Source organism: Egretta garzetta, unplaced genomic scaffold, assembly GCF_000687185.1.
Source record: "Egretta garzetta isolate BGI_Z169 unplaced genomic scaffold, ASM68718v1 scaffold368, whole genome shotgun sequence".
In the NCBI taxonomy this organism is placed as follows: Eukaryota; Metazoa; Chordata; class Aves; order Pelecaniformes; family Ardeidae; genus Egretta; species Egretta garzetta.
In genome coordinates, this window is record NW_009260684.1 from 554084 (window position 1) to 577476 (window position 23393).

The window sequence follows — 23393 nt, forward strand, 5'->3', positions numbered from 1 at the left end:
GCAGCCTCAGCCTGCTTTGAAACCCACCTGGAAGTTGCTGTAAAGTTTTACAGAGAAATGCTTGTTGATTGGGTTTTTTTGTCTGAATTGCTGAAAAGATTGGGGAGATGGGGAAAAGCCTGTGTTGCCCTTCCAGAAACCATCTGTTTCTGGTTGAGGAGATGCCAGCGAGTCAAGAGCTCACCACAGCTATAAGTGTTTCTATTTTAACGGTTGCATTGGGATGGACTTCTGTGTCTGTTGTGTGTGAAGGACCCAAAAACTGATGGCACTGTGTCAAAAACAGATTCACCTTTCTGGTGTGGCTTCTCTGCAGAGTGCAAGCTTGCTTTTTGTAAACCATCTGTTGTGGGGTTTTATTTTATTTTATTTAAACCGTAAGGAAAATAATCACAACTTTCCCATACTAAATGCACAAGCTGCTTTGCTCAACATCTTTATTTCTTTTCCCTTTTTTCCTCCCTCCTCCCTTTCTTTTTAAACAGCAGCACTGTAATTTGGAAAGGCTTTGCCTAGTGCATTAGAAACACGGCCCGCTCTGAACATTGTCCCTGTCTGTCTCTCCCCCATCCTCAGCGGTGGCCGTGATAACCCCTGAGAGGAGTCCCCGTCCCACCTCTGCCCCGGCCATCGCTCAGAGCCATGCTGCAGAACCAGTCCCAGCTAAGCCCGACGTGAAGGATGTGGTCGCTACCTTCAAAGTAGAAAAGGAAGCAGCAAAATCTGATGTGAGGCGTGAAGAAATCCCACCAGAGAAAGCCAAGCCGGAGCCAGCCGATGCATCAAAGGTATGTCAGGCCAGAGCCTCTTTGGAAGAGGCTGAACTTGTGCTGGGCCGGAGCATCGGCTCTAGAAGCCACCCCAGAGCAGCAGCTCTGTGCACCTTCCCCTCCCGGGCAGCGAGGGATTTATTCCTCGCCCGGGCATTGGGTGGGAGTGAGGAACAGGGATCTGGGTACCCTCCAGGTACAAGGAAGGACGAGGTCCAGGGCAGCTGGATTTTGGTGGGTGCAGTCAAACTAAATGCAACTTACTGATAAATGGTTAAAAAAGCTGGCAAGAATTGCACAGAAGTTCATGGTAATTGAATTTAGAGCTCATCTATTGGTAAGCTGTCTCTTCTGATTCCTGGTACGACAGCTGGAGCAATTCCAGTGAAATCAGTGGTACAGATCTGGTCTGCAGCCCAGCATCTGCATGTCAAAGTTTTTTACATTGATAGCCTTTCTCTGGGAGAGCTGTTAATATGTTTCTGCAAACTGGACTAAAACTTTAGTTGTGAGTGGCACTGTTGAGACCTCGGAGGGGGTTTATTGTTTAAATAAATTTTTTTTAAACATTATTTGAGCTTTTTATGAATGTCTGAGACCTCTGCTGATGTTGATCTGTGTGTATTGTTCACTTAAGTGTAAATAGTGTGGAAAATTATTGTTCATATTACAGTGCCCTTAATATTCTGCAAATCTGATTGAAACCTTCCAGTGTTGCAGCAGAGATGTACGCCTCAGGATACAATTTTCCCGTTACTCTGCATATTTAGCTTTTCTCAGCACTGCACGTTTTTACTGTAACATATCACGCAGCGGGTCTTGTATGTCATGCTCCAGGGGAGATCACTATTAATTAAGGTTGGGAGATGGAGGTGAAGAAAGGACAGTTGCTGTGTGACCTGTCATTTTTAAATGAAAACACTGAAGAGATCTTCAGGATGGCACTTGGGAGTGTGCATCGCGGCACAGAGTTCCTGCCATGCTGCTCCTGCACGGCTGCTCACCCTCCCTAGTGTTAAACTGAGAACAAGTAAATTTTATTCATCCCGTCTCACTTATTACAGGTTTTTCCCCTAAATGCTTAAACACTGGATTTTTTTTTTTCTTTAAATGTAGATGTGGGAGGAAATTGTGGATTTGAACGTGCCAAATTTACCCTGTTTCTCAAATGTAGCTGTGTCACTTCTTTTAACACCCACCAATGCTTTTGCCTTTAGAGTATTTGGCAATCCAGTTTCCCTAAAATACTTTCCTTAAAGTGTTAAGACAATCTTGGCTCTCTGCTTATGGGCAGTAAGAACTTAATTTGTGATGTTCGGTTTGATTTTATAGATAGGCCTTGTCTCACTGACTCTGTGAACATAATACCTGTGCGTAACAAATCATTTTCTGGTTTTGAGAAGGTCTGTGCTAATTTGAGCGCGTTGCTTTTGGTACGGATTTCACTGGGAGATCCAGCTGCAAATGAAATTTGAAAACATTGCCTGGCAAAGCTAATACAAGTGGGAAGCCCTTCTTCTTCAGAAGCACTAGAGAGCACTGGTTTCAAATGCAAATAATTCTCAAGCTGAAGGAATTATTGTAAATGTGGTGTTAACTAACAGCCTGTTGGAGAGCTGCGGTGGTGTTAACTCTTTCCGGAGGACTGCATGTTGGTTTTTGCATGTTCACCCAGCATTTCAAAACCAACTTTCTGCAGCTGTGTTTTGAAACTAAATGGTCTCTTGAAACAAGTCTTACTAACAAGAAAATGTTTTTACCAATTTATTTCTTAAATGTAGGTGAGGAAAACGCACATTGAGGTCACAGTACCCACCACGAATGGTGACCAGCCCCAGGTTTGTGCTAATAATACAGTTAGGTTGCTCACTTTTTTTTTTTAAGGATATACAGTGAGGTTCAACAGAGTTAAATGAACCAACAACTTTTTTTTTTTTTTTATCACTGCCCACCAGCAGCAGCCTGCAGAAAAAGAGGAAGAACTGATAAGAATGAGGAAGGTTAGCCATTTTACACTCTCACCAAATTTACCATATCATTCATGCATCCGTAACCTGTTTAAAAAGACAGTGCTCCAATTTCTTCTTGTGCTTTGGGTTGGGTTTTTGTTGGTTTTTTTAAACTGCAAGATTTTAAAATCAAGAGCTTTTTGTCCCATAGATAGCCTGATTGCTAAAATTACGCATGTTGAATATTTGAGAGAAACACTCTTGGTTTGATTTATAAAATTTTATCTTCTCTGTAACAAATTTAGTTAGAAACCAAAGAAAACTGTATAGTGTGCATTCCAGGAAATGCAAAACCAAAAAGTAAAAAGCTTTTTTGTATTGATTAAGTAATAGCAGATGTATCCAAGGTGGGAAAGGTGGTTAAGACATAGTTACTGTGCACGTTCAGACCTTGTAAAAGTTACCCCAGGCACTACAGCTTTGGGCGTGCATCACTGTCAGGAATATGAACTGCGTGCAAGGCTTCCACAGAAAATGGGTAAACTGGCTCCTTGTGGTGAGCGATACGGATCAAGGCAAAAGCTGATGAACCCCTGGGAGCTGTCTCTTTAAAGGACTCATTGCATTTCCCCATTCTCCATGAGCAAGAACCCCCATTCCCTGGTGGTGGCCCCACGCCAGCATCCCTGCGGCTGGGTCCCCACCCCACACTGGCACAGCGCTGCGCTCCCAACGTTGAGTTAACTTTTTTAATTTGCCAATTTGTCAATCCCGCAAGAACAACATTTTAATTTTTTGTGCTTTTCTTTTTTTTTTTTTTGTTTTTGTTTCCCCCTTTTCTTTCATTTTCACAGAAAAGATCAAAGAGGCTAGATGGTGAAAACATTTATATCAGGCATAGCAATTTAATGTTGGAGGTTTGTATGAACTTGAAGCTTTTTTCAGTTGCGTTTGCCTAGACCTTCTGCATCTGCGCTGAACTTTTTTCTTCCTCTTCTGCTGCTGCCTTTGTTTTTGCATGCTGTTGCATGAAAGACCTTTTTTTTATTGTTATTATTTTAGATGCGCTTTTGCATGGTGACAGTAAACATGATGATGTGCAGGCATTCTTCCTTCTACCTCTTCTGACTTTCATTCTCTCATACTTACCCAAAATATATGATTGGCAGAGATCAGGTCTGTTCTTGGACCCACTGGGTGCTCACAGCAACATGAATTGGGGAGGGGTGTGTGTGCGCTCATTTGCAAGTTTTTCCTTGCTTGAAATAAATTATTTTCCTGGGGGAAAAGACAGTCTATGGAATTGCAAAAACCAGGATAAGCTGCAGGTGAAGTTGTCCCTGCCGTGGCGTTCAGGCCACCGTGACATCCGCATTGCTTCAGACAGGAGTGAGTCCTCCTTTCGGGCATTGCTGCCGGCATTGCAGTGATGCTTGCAACATTGCAATCCTCCTCCCACCGCTCGCTTGCCTTGCAGCAGCTTTAACACTCCCCTGGGCTCCATCCTGCATCAGCACCAGGTCCCCTTGGCGCCGATGCAGGGGCTTGATGGCCACGGGTGGCTTGCGAGCGGGCGAGAAGCTGTTTCATCCCTCCCCGTACAGCTATTCCCTTCAGCTTTGGGAGCCCTTTACACTTGGTTTCACCCAAGCACAGTCTCAGAACAGAACATGCCAATCATATATATATTTTTTTTTTTTTTTTCTGTGTTTTGTAACATCTGTATGCTGGGTCTTCTGATACTCTGTGTTATTTGTTTCTACTCAAAATTGCAGCACCAGCAGCTGGTAGGGTTTCCCTGTTGGTATCTCTTGCAAGTGAAGTGTACTAACTGCCTTCTCCTAACCTGTTTTAAAAGTTTTGCAGCTTTTGGGTGTTTGGTTGGGGTTTTTTTTGGATTGGTTTTTTTTGGTTTTTTTATTGGTTTTTTTTTTTTGACTGCTACAACTTAAGCTTTCGGCCGCAAGTGAAGGGTCTGCAGCACGACAGGCAGGGTTCAGCCGCCACCGGAGCCCTGCGAAGACTGTGCCTGTCTCTTTTCTTTTGCCCAACTCGAGCATCTCCATCTCCCCAATCCCAAACAGAGCTTTTTCATTGCTTCTGATCCCCTTTTTCCTGGTAGTGCAATGCTCTCACACCCAGCCCCTTCTCCAGCCCGTTCCCTCTCCGCTGCCCTCCCCGCCAATTCTGTTGCAGGTGCTCCAGCCCTCCCCTAGAAAAGGGCTGACCCCAGCAGCTCACCCCCTTTATTCCATTTTTTTTTCAATCCATGCATTTGGCAGATCAGATGTTTTTCCAGCAGACCTCATATTCCTGAAGCTGCTGCTTGATTTTATTGAAAGCTTTTTACCGCTCCGTGCTCGATAACCCGCACTCCGTGTTCTTACAAAAAGGGCAAAACAGGAGGAAAAGCATTAGCGCTTAGCAAGCTTTTTCCTCCAGACGCTTTCAAGACCCGTTGTGGCTCCGTGTAGCTCCTCGTGGCTTTAGCTTCTCTGCAGACCCTCCCAGGACCAGCTCTTGCGCAGTGGTGGATAGCCAAGGTGGCCTTTCTCTCTTCTCTAAACCAGGAGCGGCTGTAGGGCTCCTGGACCCTGGAGTCCTCAGCAGACTTATTTGTGCTTTTTTTTTTTGTTTGTTTTTTTTCTAACTAGCAGGCACTTGCCTTGTGCTTTCATCCAGGACAGATGCCAAAACCTGCTTTTTCCCCCCCCGAGAACTGTGCCAAAAAGAGTTGTTAATATGGCATTTGGGGCTATAGCCCTGCGGAGAGAGGACGGTGTGTCCTGGGTGAGCTGCAGGGACGCAGATATTTGGGGGGGACCCTCCTTTAGGGATGCATTTGCTCTCCCACCTTCTAAAACCCATGGTACCAACTAAAAGCACAAAAATGGTGACATTGCCCAGTTAATGCTTTTACTGACCTTAATTTCCCCCTTTCTAACAGGTGAGGCTTGCTGCTTTTTGGCACTGTCCAGAGAAGTTGGTGTTTGGCTTATGCCTATTTTATGCAAAAGCTTTGTTTTCAACAAACTCCGGTTTGCTTGCAAGTAAAACGCTATTTTAAACAAGTTGGAGAGCTGACTTGCCTTAAAGTCTGCACATTTATGCTGTAAACCGGCATCACAGAGTAGAAACCTGGCTTTTTCCAGATGAAGTATTTTAGCAGGAGTTTCTTGATTGATCAGGCATAAAGTAAATTCTCAGTTTGATTTTTAAAGGGCTTTCATCTCATCTGCATTTCAGAAGTCTGAAGCCTCCTGTAGTAGCTCCTGGAGGGAATGAGATGAGAGCGGGGGGGATGGAAAGTAGTGGGGGTATTCTGGGACCAAAGATAATTCCTGGTAGGATGGAAGAGAAATAGGTATGAGGAGAATAAATAAAATTGGGAAATACTTTCTTTAAATATTAACTGCATTTATACCCATAAATAGTCAGGCTAGCAGAGGGGGGAAAAAAGCAAACCCACCCAATTTAAAGGCATTAAATTAAATAAACAAATGTATTATTGCAATTTAAAAAAAATCCCCATGGGGAAAGCCCGTGAGATCACACCTCAGCTGTCATCTCTTTTGGTGTAGCTTGAGATGAACTGATGGCACGTCCTGCTACTGGAGGAGACCCCACTCCGTGCCGGTTGCAGTTTATCCCAATTAATAGAAGAGGAAAGAGGAGAGAGGACGTTCCCTTTGAGTGTTTGCAGTGTGAGCGCAATTGATGGAAGTCGGCAACAACTCTGCTGAGCGCAGCTTTGCTATGCGGCAGCCTAGGCAATCGCAGGTGTCCTCTCCGTGTCTCTCCATTTATCCTGTCCTTTCACTAATAGGATCTAGATAAGACCCAAGAAGAAATAAAGAAGCATCACGCCAACATCAGTGAGTTGAAGAAGAACTTTATGGAGTCCGTCCCGGAGCCTCGGCCGAGTGAATGGGACAAACGCTTGTCCACTCACTCCCCTTTCCGAACCCTCAACGTCAACGGGCAGATTCCCACGGGAGTGGATGGAGTGAGTACCTCAGCGGCGTGTGGGTGTTAGTGCACTGCACAGTAGGGTGCAACTTCCAAGGGGACAGCTTTGCAACCTAGGAGTGAGCCTCAGGTCCCCTCAGGTTTTGGTTATATTGAATTTTAATAGTTAATATTGACTCTTAACATGTATAATGGTCGCTGAGAGAATTGATGCTTTAGTCGTAGTATCATTAAAATGTGATTTTTAAATTTTTAAAAATTTTTTTTGATAGAAAAGAACGCAGGAATTCTTCACCTGGTTTTGATGCTGCTTTTCCTAGCGTTGTTGTCATCCATGATGCTAGGGTATACTTCGCATGGCTGTTTTGGGGACTGGTTTATTCCTGATGCCAGGGAATGCATCTCCTCAAAATGTGGAAAAAAAACCCCAAACCCAAACACCTAAATTAAAGGGAATTACTACTTCAAAGATAATATTGCAGATAACCCAGTGGAGAAGCACTAGGATGGTACCCATTTTCAAAAGCCACTTTATTCTCCAGTTAATCCAGTGTGTCATTGGGTTTAGTCTTGCATTAGGATCTGCAGGTGCTGATCTGGTGTGGAGGCTTCAAGAAGACTCCGCAGGTGGCTACAGCAGGGCTGTTCATACGTGATGGAAACCTTTCTCCTTACAGGAACAGTGTCTGCGTGTTAGTAGCCATACACATTCACAGTCTCCCTGCTAATGTCCTTAAAAAGGTAATTTTTCAAAGAAACGGAGTTGGAGCAGCAGAATTCTGTCTGCCAACTAGTTTCTTCCTGGATAACAGACAGCCTCCCTGTTTAATATTGGTGTTACCTAGCTCAGATTTGAAGCTTGTGAGTAAAACTGTAGCTAGAGCCTGTGGTAATAAGTGTCCTTAATAAATGCAATTTTTCATTACAACTGAAAAATTGCATCATGGCTGCAGTGGCGGCAGTCGTAGTCTCTCCTGGTTTAAGCCTAGCTTCTCCCCTTCCTGCCCACAGTGCTGCGGATATGCTTGCATTTCATCTTCAGACCATTGCAAGGGAGATACTTTTTAAAAAGAAACAATCTTGCAGCAGAGGGAGAGTTATCAGCACAGGTACAAGGGGTTTTAGCAGCCAGGTTTACTACAGCTGCCTCAAAGCATAGAGAAAAGCCATGACAATTATAGGGCCTTTTTTCCCTGTTAGAAAAACAAAACTCCTCAAATCAACTAATTGGGGTTGACCATTACCCTTGCAATTACCCTGTTTAACACGTGGATGGACTTTCCTGTTTGGTTGCTGAGTCTCAGTGTAAATTCTGCAGGAATTTGGGCAGCAGAGCAATGCAGAGCTCTGCCCACGGTGCCACGTGGTTTACGGATGTGTGGGTGGGATAGAGCAGGGGCTCTCAAGCTCCACAACTACAGTTCAAGAATGATATTCTTGGTTATTACAAAGAATTTCTTGCATGGTGACTGCATGGGAGGTCTTGGGGGGCTGCTGTTCATGGTAACTGGATGGTGTGGGCTTTACCCACCTAAGGCTGCAGTGGTCCACAGCGATGCCAGGATTGGTGTCAGCCCTGGATTTGCATTTCTGGAAATTCCCACTTAATCTGATCCTCTCTGAGGTGGACACGTTCTGCTGTGAACTTCCAGAAATGCATCTTCACCAGGCACCTACCAGGGAGGGTGTTTTCCTTCACCTGTGCATGTTTAAGGATGGTAAACCACGATGCAGAGCAATCCTATTTCTCCTGTTCATAGCGGTATCTTCACCTGGCTGTAGTGGCCAAAGGGTATCCTGCCAGGGGCTGCTTTTCTGCTGTTCCTAAATGTTTTATTGCAAGACAACTGAACCTTAACACGCTTTGTGTGTCCAGGTCAAGAAAGTCACTGTCCTATCTTCTGAGAGACAGGTTGGTGGGCTTGAGGTAAAGCTGCTGTTAAAAACGCAGCAGCAGCTGCTGGATAACATTTTTTCTTTTGGCTACACATGAAGTAGTTTCATAACTCACACCGAGAGGACTTTTGCACTGCTGCAGCTTTTGCAGCTTTCGATTTTGCTTATTTTGGTGCATGGCTGGTTCGAAAAAGCTGCATGAAAGATATAACCGTGTATTTGGAGAGAAAAGCAATTATGAAAGTTTAACTGTACCCTGTTCTTTTTATGTTGTCTTTCTTTCCGTTTTTTTGTTTTAATGATCATGTTACTCTTGCATTTTATATTTTCTTTTGCTGCCCAGTCTCCCAGCTACTTTCTCCCCAGTACTCATCACTTAGGGGTGTGCAAAGAACCGGTCCCAAAATACCGCACTGATCAAAGGAGGCTAGCTCAACTGAGAGAGCTGAGAGCCAAGTTTTTCCTCTCCTAGGTGTTCCTCTCCTAGGGTTTGGCCAGGTCTGGCAAACTAAAGGGATGGAGAGTTACTGAACAGCAACATTTCCCCCAATCTTTTCTTTCTTCAATGAAAGCACTAGAGCCCTTGCATGATCCTACGTGATGATTTGCTCGTTCTGTTTTTTTACATTCTTTAGACTCCAGAAGCAAAAGTGCTAAAATGCGGAGCAAAATTTAAGGAGTTTGCAACACTCCTACTGCCATCCTGCCTGTTCCACACTCGGGATTTCTAAGATGTAACAATTTTTCACTTGTTCCAGTAGAATTTTAAAAAAACAATTGAAATTTTGATACTGTCGTGAGAACTTTGAAAAAGCATTTTGTATCTGCACTGCAGTTGGATGTTCAACGATATTTAACAAACGCTATTTTTTAAGGGCGCTGTAAAATAGAAAGCTGTCAGAGATCACATTTTGTACTACACCATTTCTATTTCTAATGCCTCAAACTTTTTTTTTCTCAACCATTCCAATTCCAAAACACTTCAGTAGGCTTTGAGCGTACGCTTTTCTGGGAGGGCAGGCGCAAAACACGTGTGGTCATGATCCAGAAGTTTGTGACAAAACACGCGTGATCCTGACCCAGATGTTCATGAGCTCTGCAGAGAGGACTCGATTTTGTAGCTCTGAGGCTGGTGCGACCCAAGGCACCAGTGGCTCTGCTCCCCGGGGCAGTTTATTTTTACATTGAGAGGAAGGCTATCCTAACGCTTTGCACACCTCCAAGTATCTTTTTGGGCACTTTCCATCTGTCATTTTTGTTCATCTCTCTCTGTCTTTCTTGATCTTCTACCACGAAAGCAGACACAGGAACGTCCTCTGTTAGTACAGGATGAAGACAAACTAAAAAAGCAGGAGATACCTACTGAGACAGCCTTTCCCCGGCAAGCAAGTGAAGAAACTCTTCCAAAGGTTTCTATTCCAATTCCTGAAGAGCAGAAATCACTCAAAAAGTGTCAGCTGTACTCTAGCATTTTTCCTTCTCCACGTATTCCCTTTATGATGTCCTTTCTCCTGGTCATAGCACTGACTGTTTGGTGGCTGCTCTTTCTCTGAGTGGCAACAGGGTCATGTTGAAACCTCAAGACCAAAGCTCCTGAATTTCTTGGCTGTAGCCTCTGCTGCATCTTCCTTGTCCTGGTCTTCCCTGTCTCCGTAGTTTGCTGTCCCAGGGAGGGACACCCCGCGGCCGTCGTGTTAATCCTGCTCTGTGTCGTTGTGTAGCTGTGATCCGGGACCTGGCAGGAGTGGTCATGGATTGCCAGGTCCATTCCGAAGTTTCCTAGTGTGCAAAAGCAAATTCTCTGAACCATGCTCCTGATGGCTGTAAGAGGGCAGACGGGGAGCGTAAATACGTAGGAGGAGACGTTTGCTTCTTCAGCCCCTGTAGCCTTCACGTAGGAATTGCCGAAGACTCGCTTTTAAGCTTCTTGTTTTAAGTGTAAGATGTTCACAAGCTGAAGAATTTGATACTGATCCGCAAGAGGGTCTACAGCAATCTGCTGAATCTAATCCATAACCACTCCTTTTCTAGGAAACTAAGACTGGTATTTAAATACAAAGTGTTGTTTATCAATGCTGCTGTTAGTGTTAACTTTGAGACAGGGATGGGCGACTTTTCATTTTCCCAGTGGGGGGGAAGCCTTTTGCAAAGCATCGCCGCTTCCCTCTCGCACCCCTATTCTCGTTTCCAAGGAAGTACATCCTGTTATAGGAGAAAACCCATTGCAAAGGAAATATTTATTGTAAACATAGATTAATCATTTTTCTGAATCTGGTGGTCTTGGTGCACTTCAGATGTGGGTTTGTTTTTTTTTTAATTTGTGTTGAACTAACTGATGCATGTTCGCTTAGGTCGCAGGAATGGAGTGACCTGCTGTTAGGTACATCTCCTCTGTTAGCATGTTGACTTTACCCACATCAGGACACACTTCTAATGTTAAAGCCATCGATTGTTTTGACTTCTCTAACAAAACCGTTGCATGCCGCTTGTTGTTTCTTGCCTACAAATGTAAATGTCTGGATGATGCTCACGTTTATCCGAGTTACCCTGGTTGAGCTGCATAGGCTCTGGGATGAGTTGCCCAGCTGGGCTGAGCAGAACTGGTTTGCAAAGCCGGAGGGAAGATGGGACTTTGTGTCTACGGGGTTTCTTTTCTGTATATAGTAATTATGGGACCGAGCTGAGCCAACTGCTTCTCCTTTCGGTAGTAATCTGCTTTCTGTTGCTTTCTCTGGAGGATTGGTGCAGACACAGTTTATTCTGAGAACAGCCACCAGTGCCATCAGTGTTGGCAGCTGCTCCAGCAGCACAGAAGAGAAAGGAGTAGACCTTTATTACGGGGACTAAAATGTGTGAATATATATAAATACATGTATTTATAACCCTTTCTAGATCTGTATCTGTGTGAACAGTGTTATTTAGGAAGCTAGCAGATAAGCTTGCAGGAAAAAGACATAAGGCAAATACGGCATGTGCTGTCTGATCTGAAGGACCGTGGTGTATCACGGACCATTTGAGCCACTTCTCTTGCTCTCAGTGTACAGGTTGAGGCTCTCTAAATGCTGTCTCAGAAACTTAGGTTGCTAGTGAAACCCTTAGTTTTAATCTTGCAGGAATCTTTCTGATTACTCTTGTAACCTGCTCTGATTAGTTCACCGGTTTGTGCCTTTAGGACTTTGTTTTTGTGAGGATGCTGGTTTTTCATTGGAAAGTATTCTTCCCTTTTTAATACACTGCCTTTAATACACAGTCTTCCTCTTTCAGTGGTTGGAAGGTGTAGAAGTCACTGGGTTGTTGTAGAGGCATACCGTGGTGCCAGGGAGAGCTGTCAGCATCGCAGCCTGCCTGCTGCCTGCGTTCTCAGCACGGGCAGCGGACGGACGGTGCTGCTCGGCGGGCTGCGTGCCTGCACCCTAGGAACGCGCCTTAGGACGCACGTGAACTCCATCGAGCTCGGCGTGAAGTTTAGGAAGGCTATCTCGAGAAGGTGGGCCCTGCAGAGGTAGGAGAGGCGGGGAAGGATGCTGAGGTGCCACGTGCTGTGCAGAAAATACAGGATGGGAGAAGCCAGGGGGGATGCTTCTGGCTGGGGTTCCTTGCCTGAAGCTCTTTCCCAAAATTGGAACAGGCATGATGAAAAACAGGGACTGTTTGTTTTCCCTGACGTGACGTGGAGAGGGAATGGACGGGATTTTTCTGTCCATATTCCCTGGAGAAGAGCAGCTTAAACACACACCTGCTTCCTTTCAAAAGCCATTGCTTGGGTTAGCTGCTGCGATGCTGCTTTGAGCGGTGTTGAGGTTCCCGCACGCTCTCTTTCTGAACCGATGATGAGTACTTTGAAGCCATACCAGTGGCTTTTGCAAAGCCATGGTTTCTGTAGCTCTATCTACCATTTCCAAAGGACCCGAAGTCTAAAAATCTTTGCCCAGAGCAATGTCTGAACATAGTGCTCAGGGTATCTTATCCCGGAGTGATGAGAGATGCGCTCTGTTGGTCACTTAAACGCAATTCTTTAGCTTCTTAATTAGAATGGTCTCTCTCTGTCTTTTTCTTTTTTTAAACTTGAGATAAGGCTGGTTATCATCAGCAGAAAAACTTTGAAACTTTACATTCTGAGAATGCTCAGGAACATTTTTGGGATTTATATAACAGCTATCACTGCAGAGTATAAAGAAACTGAACAAATACTTTATATTTCTATGACAGTTTAGAGGCCAGTTACCTATATTCATCCGGGTGGATATGATCTCTTCTGACAGAGAAAGCCCATAGCTTACCAGGAACAGAAACCTCATCTGTTCGATGCCGCAGTGATGTGCCCGCTGTGCTCCAGCCCCTTTGCCAGTCGCTCCTCCGCTTTTTTTCCCTGTTTTCTTGTAAGGCAAAGGGGTTACAGACGTGCCCCATGGCAGTCCACGTAAGGTCTCGTTCCTGCACATCATGTATCTTGTACGTGTCGGTGCTGTGCTGGTTGATTCCTGCTTTCACCCTTTTCCCTTGATGTCCGTGCAGGATGTGGTGCCGAAAGAAGGGATTTTGGGATGCCTGCTGTCGTACCCGTGCACAGGGAGAGTTGATACGCTCTAGCTGTGTTTAAGGGCAGAGGTCTCAGGGTTTTCGTAAAGGAACCAGTGCGTGTATGTTGCTCCCTTTTTTCCTCAGGAACAAACTTGTTGCAGAGCATCGGCAGCCCCCCCGGCTGCCTGCCCCGACACCATCACTGGCCCCGAGCGGTGCTGGGATTATTGCACCCTGTTCGTATGCGGCTGGTGCAATGCCAGTCTGTGAGTAATGGAGAACTGAATTACCCTTTCCCAAAGGGCAGCTGGAAATGTCCGCAGCACGTAACTTCATCCAAGTTGGCCTGAGAAATCCTGATTTTTTTTTTTCAATGTGACCTGCTGCAGAAAATGACATTTCAGTTACTCTGGCATACTGGTGACATAGCTATGATAAGACTGCCAGCAGTTTTGATTTAAATTAGACTTTCCCAGTGTTTTGTGGGCTGGCCACTCGGCTGCAGCAAGGCTCTTTGGTGCTAACGTGTGGGATCCAGTTAGCAGCTGTCGAAGCTTCAGCATTTTCCATCACAAAATTGGTGGTGGTTGGCTCCGCGCTCACTTTCTGAATCTTCTTACCCTGGTACCATCTCCTCTGAACAGATAGCATCTTGTGCTTTCATGCTTTGAGAACAGCTGGGCATTAGTATTTTGAAGCAGCAAGCATGCCAGAGCCGATGGCTTGAAACTTGGATTCAGCTCTGAGGCTGCCTTAGGTATCGGGCTCTGTGTGTGATGATCATCGGTGATATTTGAGGTGTGCATTACTGTAAAACAACATCCCTTTTCTTTTCCATTATTAAAAGTGAACAACTCAATGAAGGTATTGTCTGCAACTCCTGCCCTGTGCTGCTTTGCCCGGTGGGTCAATAGAAGATGAACTGAGGACTCTCATGGGCAGGTCAGGTTAGGGTATGGGGTTAAGCTAAGACCAGCTCTCCTCCCTTGCAGTTTGTGCGGTAACTAGTGATGACCCTGAAAAGTTGGTATTCAATGTTTATCTCCTATCCTGAAATAATGAGGAAAGGTGGATTTCCTCAGCGTGGCACCAAAAGAGTAGTTTGTGTTTGCAGGAACGAGGTAGGGCTGGCCTTGCTGTGTCCGTACAGCGGGGTTCCTCGGGAAGGTGATGGGCAAAGTGTCTTTCTCTTCACGTAAGGGTGAATAATTTGTGACTGGTAATTATTCCCCTGGTTTCTTAGGTTTTCTTTTTTCCTGGTCATGAGTTGATGTTGCCTGTTCTGACATACAGACTGAGGTAGGATGCTTTCTGGAAAAATTCAGCCCAAAGAAGGGTTACGGATTCATTTAGAACCTCTTTGGTCTGCACTTACCAGTGGGTGACACTGGAGAACCCGACAGTGGTGGTTTCTCTTGTGTCCCTGTTTGCATCTGCCTCGGTTTGTGAAGCTGGAGGGAAGGACTAGCCTTGGTTTGTGCCGCTTTGGGATCTTCTAGCATGGTACATGGTCGTGTTGGATCAGTTTGCGGGGACTGAAAACACTTTCTTTTTTACCTAAAATGCTCTCTTTTGGAACACTTTTTCGGTTTTGTATTTTTTCTCAGATTTTTCTTTGTAAATATGTACATTTATCATTAATAAATGTTACTGCAAATCAGATTCTTCTTTCCACTGCTTATTAACAAAAAAAGGTGTGTATGACCTGTGTTAACGACTTCCTTGGACTAACCCTCAGTATTGCTTTCTCAAACCAGGAGCCATCAGACCCCAGGTCATTACCAGTTACGTTCAGGGTGTTGGGTCATCTGGGCGCCCTGTATGGGTTTTGTGCTCCTGGGGAGAGGGGCACACAAGGCTGCGGCTGTAAGCTCTCAAACTGGCCAGAATTAATTCAATTGAGGACTAAATCTGGCTTGGTTTAAGAAAGGCTTTGTTTGCAGAGGGGTCAAAAGGTTCAGCCCTCTACCAAATACTTAAAGTAACACTCACAGGTTCTCCCTCTGCGCTTCTGAGACTGAACGGGAGGAAAAAATCATTTGCAAAAAGTTGTCCCGAGACCAGAAGCGTCGCAGGTCCTGCGCAGTGCAGCTGTGACAGCCTCTGCCCTCCATGTTGTATTAATTTGAGGACAAAAATGCTCCCTTCTGGTTTTGTAAGCAAAGAAACCACGTTCCTTATTAACCACCGCCTTTCTGCTTGGTAATACAATGCACGCCTCTGGTTGGGTTTTCGCTGGTTGAAGCTGCCTGAGGTGGTGTCTAGAGGCTTGTATCAAGAGTTAGTCTTGATTGTAACTCTCAACTTTTCTTCCGGGAAATTATTTACTTCTGGTTAAACTGTTTGGCTCATTCTGTGCTGTCACGAGCGATCACAGGAAAGCAAATCCGGCTGCAGTGGAGCAGCACGAGGCTTGTGCTGCTGCTCTCCTGGATGAGCTTGGCATCAGGCTGAGCTGTAACTTGATTTGTACAAAGCAAGCGAAATGCAGCAGCGCAGAAGTGATGTCAGTTCTAAAGCCTGACGGTATCCCTACTCTTCTCACTGGCTGTGGCTACACTAAATGGGAGGCAATGTTTGCAATGCCACTAGCAGCTTTTGCTCTGCAGAGGGAACTTGGAATCAAGAAGCGCACAGCGTTGTGCCCCCTATCCAAGGGTACCTGCCCTCCAGAAGGGATGGGAAGGGAGTCAGGGTGGATGGGGAGAGGGAACGCTGCTGGAATCATATTGCTCAGCAACTTTATTTTAATAACTTCAGTGTTGATCTTAAGGTTGTTTCGTGTTGCCAAGTAGTTGATGCAGTGGATTGGAAGTGGCTGCTGTGGATCATGTAATATCTTGGGATTCTTGTCCGTGACAGCAAGTTAATCTTTTTAAGCTTGTAGAATGCTGTGTATTTTCTAGCCTTTTAACTTTGGTCAAATTCTCTTTTATCCTTCTGTTGTCTGACTAGGCTGGTCAGGATGTTGTGATCAGATCAATGGCAATTAAAAAAATCAGCCCCAAAATGCAAATCTGTAGGTAACAGCCACTATTTTCAAATGCCTGGGTTTGTTGAACAGCTTCTAAACTTTTTACCTTCTATCTTCAAGGCAAAGCAGTTCTATAAGGCATGGCGGGTATTGTAAAATAAGGATCTCTTGTTTTCTGCTTTATAATACTTTTCACCCAAGTGCTTTGACAGCTGTGAGATTTGAGCATCATTTGATCTGGGAGTTCTCACTGGTGAGTGTGGTTTGCTGCAAAAGCAACGTCATCTACTTGTGCATCCATAGACGGTGGCACCGAGCCTGTTCGCTTCCGTGGATACTTGTTCGGGGATAACCTAATAACATGCGCCAGCGTTCACGACTGCAACGCCATACTGAAAAAGAAGGGGACTGGGAAGTACTAATTCACTGGAATTTATAGCATTTCACATGGCGAGTGTTGTAGGGAGTTAGCGTGCTCTGTAAATTCATATTTTTACCAATTTTTATTCAATGTCTTTGGTAACTGGCAGGTTGACATCATTTTAGCACTCCTTAAGTTTCCTGCAGGGTAGGAATGTGGTTTGGGATGAGGATAATTGAATATTTGTGGGGCGAGAGGCAGCAGCATGCCTGCACGGCCTGCAGAAAACAGGCATCCACCCCAGCAGTGCAGGGCAGCTGGTTCGTACGAATAGATCCTGATCCAAAACAGTAGGTTCTTGAAAAAAATACAGGCAAACAAATGGATACAAACCCACTTTTTAAGAAAAATAAATCCTTTTGGTCGCTGGTATCAGCCATGCAATTAAGCCTGTTATTAATTTATCCCCAGTCTGAATTACCGTGTGTCACTTCTTACACTGTAACGCTTAAGCTGTATCCTCGGTATTTGTCCCCATCAGGTGCACAGAGATTTGTATTTAGCAGGGTAACGTTTTAGTTGCATTCATGTCCAGTTGGATTTGTTTCTTCTGGGGCATTGCATCCTGTCCTCTATTTTCTTTACACTGTGGATGGCTTACGCGAAGAAGTCTGCTTGGTGCTTGATTTCGGCGTCGCTGGTTTGGTTTTGTGTCTCTGGACATGAGTAGTTTGCAGCCCAGGCACTCTCAGGTTTCCTGGGTCTCAAGGAGAGCTTGGAACTCTGCAAATCTGAGCCCTAAAAATAGGAATGCTTTTGCGTTTGCAAATTCAAATAAATCTTGATAAGATCAGAATTTGTAACAGATGTTCAAATTCCTAGGGGGGGGGTTGCTTTTGGTTTTGGTTTTTATAAAAGGATAATCTTTTCTAGCCTACGTACAAACTGCAGTTTTAAATATAGGAGCAAACATATTTGTATTAAAAAAAAAAGAAACCATTTGTAAATAGATAATTTTATATAGAACAAATACCTTTTGATTAGTCTAACTTCTTACCGGTGGAATAGGAAGGCAAGAGAAAAAATGCTTCTGATCAGTTGATCTTATCAGGATTTCTCTGTCTTTATAGCTTGCATGTTTTTTGCCACACTTTGCTCTACTGACGACCGGTATGTGTACGCCATAGGCTTCATTTAAGCTTTTCCCTTCCTTTATGCTTTTACCATAAAAGGTACTTCCAAAATGCACTTTTTTTTTTTTTTTTTTTCTGTACACGACAGGAAGCTGGGAAGTTGTTTTGACTGGATACAAATGTTTGTCTCTTAAATAGATCTGCATTTGTGTATCTGCTTAATCTGCTTTGTTTTATCTGATTCTTCCTCTCGGGCGAAGTAGTGCCCCAGCTGGTGTGTAAGAAATCTTGCTCCTAAGGCATTTTCCATTAAACCCCAGAAGATGTACTATGTCTTCTCAAGATCCCATGATTAATTTGCAAGATTTAGCATATATAATTAAGTTCAGTATATTGGCAGAATAGAAATTGAAGTTTGAAAGCAAGATTAAGACATGGGCATTCAAAGCTGATAACCTCTGTTCTGTTTTGTGAAATCCTGCGGTGTAGTTACCTTGCGTTAGGCGAAAGGAGGGTGGGATCTGGATAGACCTTTGGAGAGGCACGTAGGGAAGTGGTTTTCAATCAGAAATAACAGCGCCCTACGTGTGCGGTCAGACCTGGTCATCGCCATGCTGATCGCTCTCCCTTCGCTCCTGTTACATGCATTTTCCTACACAGTGTCCCAAGAACTTAAAAGATGCCCAAGAGGCTGGAAATCCTAACGGATAGAAATCTTACAGGTAATCTATCTGCAACATAAAGAAGCTGGGAACTGAAAGACACCTGGGAGGAATGGTAGAAGAGTAATTTCTTGAAATGATACTAAAATAAGCATCTACTTGTTCCTGCATAAAGCAGTTACTATTCTTAACATACTATTGATCGGTGCTGTTAGATGAGGTCAGTCAGGGCGAAAGCCTCTGGTGTACAGAAAATGCATTGTACCAGATAACCCACAGGCTCACATTTAAAGCACAAATTACAATTTTTTGGTTGCCCAGAGAATCTTCTTAATAGAAAGCGAGGCCACAGTTTCTTTTCATCTTAATACTACCACCAAAATCAGAATAAGCCTTGACAAAATGGGCTTTTATGAAAATTTAATCGTTGTTTTTGGATGAACAGATACGTGGCTATTTTTATACAAAAGTACCAGAAATCAACTGGGAGGTTAATTATTGAGAAGAAATAGGAATGGCATTGATTAAGCAGCATCCCTCTGGGTTTTATCCCTCCCTGTTCCCTGCTGTTGCATGATGTGACAACGTCAATACGTGTAAAATTGTAGGTGCCCGTAACTGCTTATTCTGCCCTTCCTTGAAGGCAACTTTCCATGTCAATAATAAAACCCACAATTTCCAGCACAGGGCAGGACTGTAGCCATCGTTCACCGCTGGTGACTGGAATGCTGCTTCTCTGTGCATACAAAATGTTCACCGCTTGGGCATTCGGGCAAACAGCTGATTTTTGCTAAAGCTTTCTGTCTTGTTCATGTTTTAACTCTTCTCTTCTCTTCTTGTCACTCTTGCTTCCCTCCTGGCTAGAGGGCTCCCAGAGATGTGAGAAGACCTAGTTGAGACCTTGCTAACGAACTGAACGGAGAGCAGAATAGCACCAGCCTTAGTTAAACCTTCTGGCTTGGCACACTCTTCCCAAGTATCTCAGGTGCTCTAGACATGCTTGCTTGCTTCTCGGAGGGCTGAGCTGCTTCATTACCTGTCTTCTCTCCCGTGCACAATCACAAACGCCAGTTTTATGTTGTACCTTCAGGAGGTTTAGCTACTGCAAAGGCTTCCGTGCGCCAGCTGCTTCGGGGATGAACTACGTTACAGATATTTCGGTATTCCCAAATAAATGGTCAGATGCAGTTTGTTGAGCAGTCAACTGAACCGTATGCTCGGTGGCGATGGGGTCAGCACACATCAACGCAAACATCTGGCTTCCCAGTTTAAAGCTGCATTTCTGTATTCCTCAGCTGAAAAGTTTTGTGCTAAGTTGTGCGAGTCGATGGAACTGGTTTGTCTAGAAGAAACAACACACATTCTTTCAGATGGCCAGACTGCGCCATCAGTTCAGGAGCCTCTTGGTAACTGAAGCAGTTGATTTCAATACTAACTTGTAGGTATTCTTACAGTAATTTTACCAATGCCATAATGACAAGTCTGTGGTAGTTAACCCGGAGACAGCAACAGCAAAGAGGGTGCTTGAAGGTGTGAGCATTCCCAGGGGCAAGGAAAAGAGCGAGGCACAGGCTCTGCAGATTATTGTACACACTAATTCTGGGCTTATTCTCTTCGCCTCCACATGCCAAGAAAAACACAGCGTTAAATATTTCAAAGAGTTCAAAGCAGAATCGGGGTATGGGTTTGGTGTAGTCGGTGGGGTTTGCTGCACACGTGAATTTTGGATGTGCACAAGTCCCCCCTTGCTACACTGCAATTATTCCCATTTCCAAACTGGCCAAAAAGTGCTTCCTTCAGTTGTGGAGAGTTGTTTTAATATTCATTCCTTAAACTTTAGGAGAGTGGGTCATTAATGCACCAGGAAGGCCGCGTCAGTAAACGCACTGGATACATTGCATAGCACAAAGGTTTTCACGCTTTCAAGTCTCCAAAGCTACTGCTGCTGCATGTGTTACTGGAGATGTGATATAGGATAAGAAACCGATGTTCTGCCTTTATGCTTCATGACCTCCTGTTCTCCCTAACGCTCTCTTTCTCTCTCTCTCTGGCCTTTTTTTGTGTATTCGTTTCTTTTTAGAAAATGAGTGACTTTCTCTCCCGAGAGGATGTGGCTGCAGTGCCAGAGAGGAGCAGTGTTAACACTGGCTTTGCATGGGAGGGCTCAAAGCAGTCGGTAGCTTTTAGTGAGACCCCAGTGCCACCCAGCTCAGAGCCTTCTCCCAGCCATCACTTTGCTGCTTCCTCCCTAAGCAGCGAGGAGGAGGAGGAGGAGGAGGAAGCAGCTCCCAGCCTCCCCGCGAGCGAGGAGGAGCCGGGATGGGGAAAAAAAAAACCCGGCCCCCCGGGAGGGAAGGAGGAGCCGAGATGTGGAAAGGGGGTTTGTGCGGATGTGGAGAAGGACTCGGAGCTCTCTGAGCTGGAGCCCCCCACCAGCCCTGCCGCACCGCCCCAGCAGCCCTGGGGAGGAGAGGAGGAGGTGGCAGAGGATGGAGAAGACAGATTTGCCTTTAGAAAGCTAAATGGCGAGTGTCACGACTCAGATGTTAATAACGGGCTGCCGGCAGTCATTCGCTGCTTCCAGGTAGTGAGCCCCAGCCCCTGCTCTCCCACACCCCCCCCCGGCTGGCTTTGGAGTGGGAACCCAAACACTGCAGCAAGCAGATGCCACGGATCCGGAGAGGAGTTGTGTTTGCGTGGCTTGGACTCGTGCTTGGAGCTAATTAGCCGGTTCATCTCCTGCAGTCGCTGCACACAAGCCCCTCTCAATTTATCTTTGCATTAAAGACAAGCCCCTTGCAATTTATTTTTGCATTAAATACAGTTGCCGCAGCGCAATGCCCTTTGCCTTTTTTTGATCAAAGCATCCTGTTGCATCCCCCAAAAGGGACAATATTAGGCTCCAAAGGCATGTAATTTTAGTTCCTTAAGGTTTTTGCCATTGCCTGCTGTACCGGAGGCTGAGCCTTAGCACAGCAGAGCGATTTGAAGCGCTGTCAAACCTGCTTTTACATTGTGAATGTGGGCTTTGATGTCCCTATCTGCTCCCCACCGTGGGAGATGTTTTTGCCTGCTTCAGTGTTGATATTGCTTACGGTTAAATAGATGCCCCACTTCCCCTGCTAACAATCACGGTGGCGTCTATCAGGTTTGGGGACGGTGAGCAGAAATCGAGCCCTCTGGGAAACCACTGTGGGTCTGAACTAACTCTGTCTTCTGGATAATTATCAGGTGGTGGAACAACTGATTTCTCTTCCCCCCCCCATTTCTCTTTTGAGATGCTGTGTTTCTGTTTTTGTCTGACATTGATTTAATAAAAGTTAAAGACCTCGGATCTGATGAGGGGTTTTTAATAATACAGTGTTCCACTTGCAGTCAGGATAAAGCTTCTCAGCTGTGATCGAGTTTTTATTTGCCCGGGGTTTGTGTTAATCTTGACATTGTCATCAGTAGATCGGGGTCATCTCTTACTGGCAGCTGGCAATGAGCTTCTAGTAATTAGAAAGTTAATAATCAGTGGAGACAGTTTCTTTGTGGTATTGTGCCACACCGGTTAAACCCTTCACGCCTCGGTTGGGCTGACCCAAGGGCACAGGGTTGGGGAAGGTCTGGAGGATTTTTCTGTCCGTTTAATCCTCACGCATGATCTCTGCCCTACGAGCAGGGTGTCGTACCAGAGGCTTAAAAGCAAAGATTTCCAGGCTGACCTTGGTTCCCACAGTGCTTTTATCAGATCAGTGTCAGAACATTTGCCAGCAACACCGTCACGATATGGAAATGCTGAGTATTTACAGAGATGTTCTTAACCCTGTCTCGTAGCCACCGCTAGTGAAGACACAGACAGTCACCATCTCCGACGTGTCCAGTGCCGTCAAAAGCGAAATTCCCACAAAAGAAGTCCCTATTGTCCACACGGAGACGAAGACCATCACCTATGAAGCTGCACAGGTAAGGTGTGTTCTGATTAATTTTCCAGGGGCTTAAGTAAACTCAAGTAAGCATTTTGTTTCTGAATCCTCTGAATGAGACAGCAGCACCTGCCTTTCTCCAAGCACATGAGTTGCAGCCCAGATGTTAACGATGCCGTGGACACTATTTCCAGGTGCATCTGGCATTTTTAGAGGAGCAGGTTTTTTACTATCCCTCAGGAGTAATTAATTATTTTTTCAAGATGTGTGTGCAAACAGAATTTGTCTTCAGCCACTGCTGGCTTCGGGATATAGATTTGACTGTAAGGAGTTAACCTGAGTTGGCCTTTTTCCTGCAAGAGATGCCTTGTCTTGTTTTCCCCAGCTCTCCTTGCTGTTTATGCCTCTTCAGAACCTGGTTTATAAATTATCTGCTTGGCTTCAACCCTGAAACAGGTGTTGAAAACCAAAAGTTTTATATAAAATGCAACCAGAATGGGTGCCTGGTGATTGCAAACTAGAAATGGTAGTGGAGTGATAACAACATATGCAGGTATGGTTTCATTGCTGAGGTTAAAATTAATCCTCAACCTAAAATAGGTTTTATTTATGCATTTGTGAATTTGGAGTCTGTGTGAGCTCGGGTTCATTGTAACAGGTTGTTAGCAGCAGCCCATGCTCTGCTGTTGGAGCGTAGTGACTGTGGGATGCAGGTTTGGGGGCGGGCATCCCACGGACCATGCTTGTATAATTTGGGATTCCCAAGGAATCCTGTGGCTGCTCAGCATCCTCCCCGATTGCAGGAGTAGAGGGGGCGTTCAGACGTGCCTGCACCCGGTGGCGGTGAGCGTCGCCCTGTTTCTCAGTGAGTGACTAGAGGAATAGAGGAGTTTTGCTCTGGTTACTGCTGTTACCGTTTCTGGCTGGGAAATGAAAAGTGTGTCTCCAGGGCTGGGAGAAGTCAGCCATGCGTGCACTGGCTTGCCATGTGCCATGAGATTCCTTCCAGTCTGTGGAAAATGGTCCCACCTTGTGGTAACTCCAGATACCGTTCCACTGCCGTGCTGGGGACGCTGCCCGGTGTTAGTGGTGCACCGTAAGGGAGACGCGGACGGCACAGACAGGATGAGTTGGCAGGATGACTTATTTTAGGGGTTTCAGCAGATCTTGAAAGGTCGAGTCGTGCAGGATGGGAACCAGGTAACCAGCTGTGACAGAAGTTGCTCCTAGTTCAGCCGGTGTCTGGAGTT

General features: G+C 45.2%; 1 protein-coding gene across 24 annotated transcripts in view; it reads left to right on the forward strand.

Annotated features, from left to right (window-relative positions):
• The window catches only part of EPB41 (erythrocyte membrane protein band 4.1), a 92250-nt gene that overhangs the window by 62272 nt on the left and 6585 nt on the right, over positions 1-23393 (forward strand). For 10 of the 24 annotated variants that reach the window (XM_035901241.1, XM_035901243.1, XM_035901244.1 and 7 more), the window contains 6 exons: positions 577-788; positions 2552-2608; positions 3574-3636; positions 6546-6725; positions 20316-20819; positions 22055-22183. In XM_035901241.1, coding sequence (XP_035757134.1) covers positions 577-788; positions 2552-2608; positions 3574-3636; positions 6546-6725; positions 20316-20819; positions 22055-22183 — 1145 coding nt within the window. Of the gene's footprint in view, positions 1-576; positions 789-2551; positions 2609-2728; positions 2771-3573; positions 3637-6545; positions 6726-8564; positions 8616-8927; positions 9072-9885; positions 17423-20315; positions 20820-22054; positions 22184-23393 lie in introns of those variants that run through there. The other 14 variants (XM_035901238.1, XM_035901249.1, XM_035901246.1 and 11 more) reach the window with 10 other exon arrangements.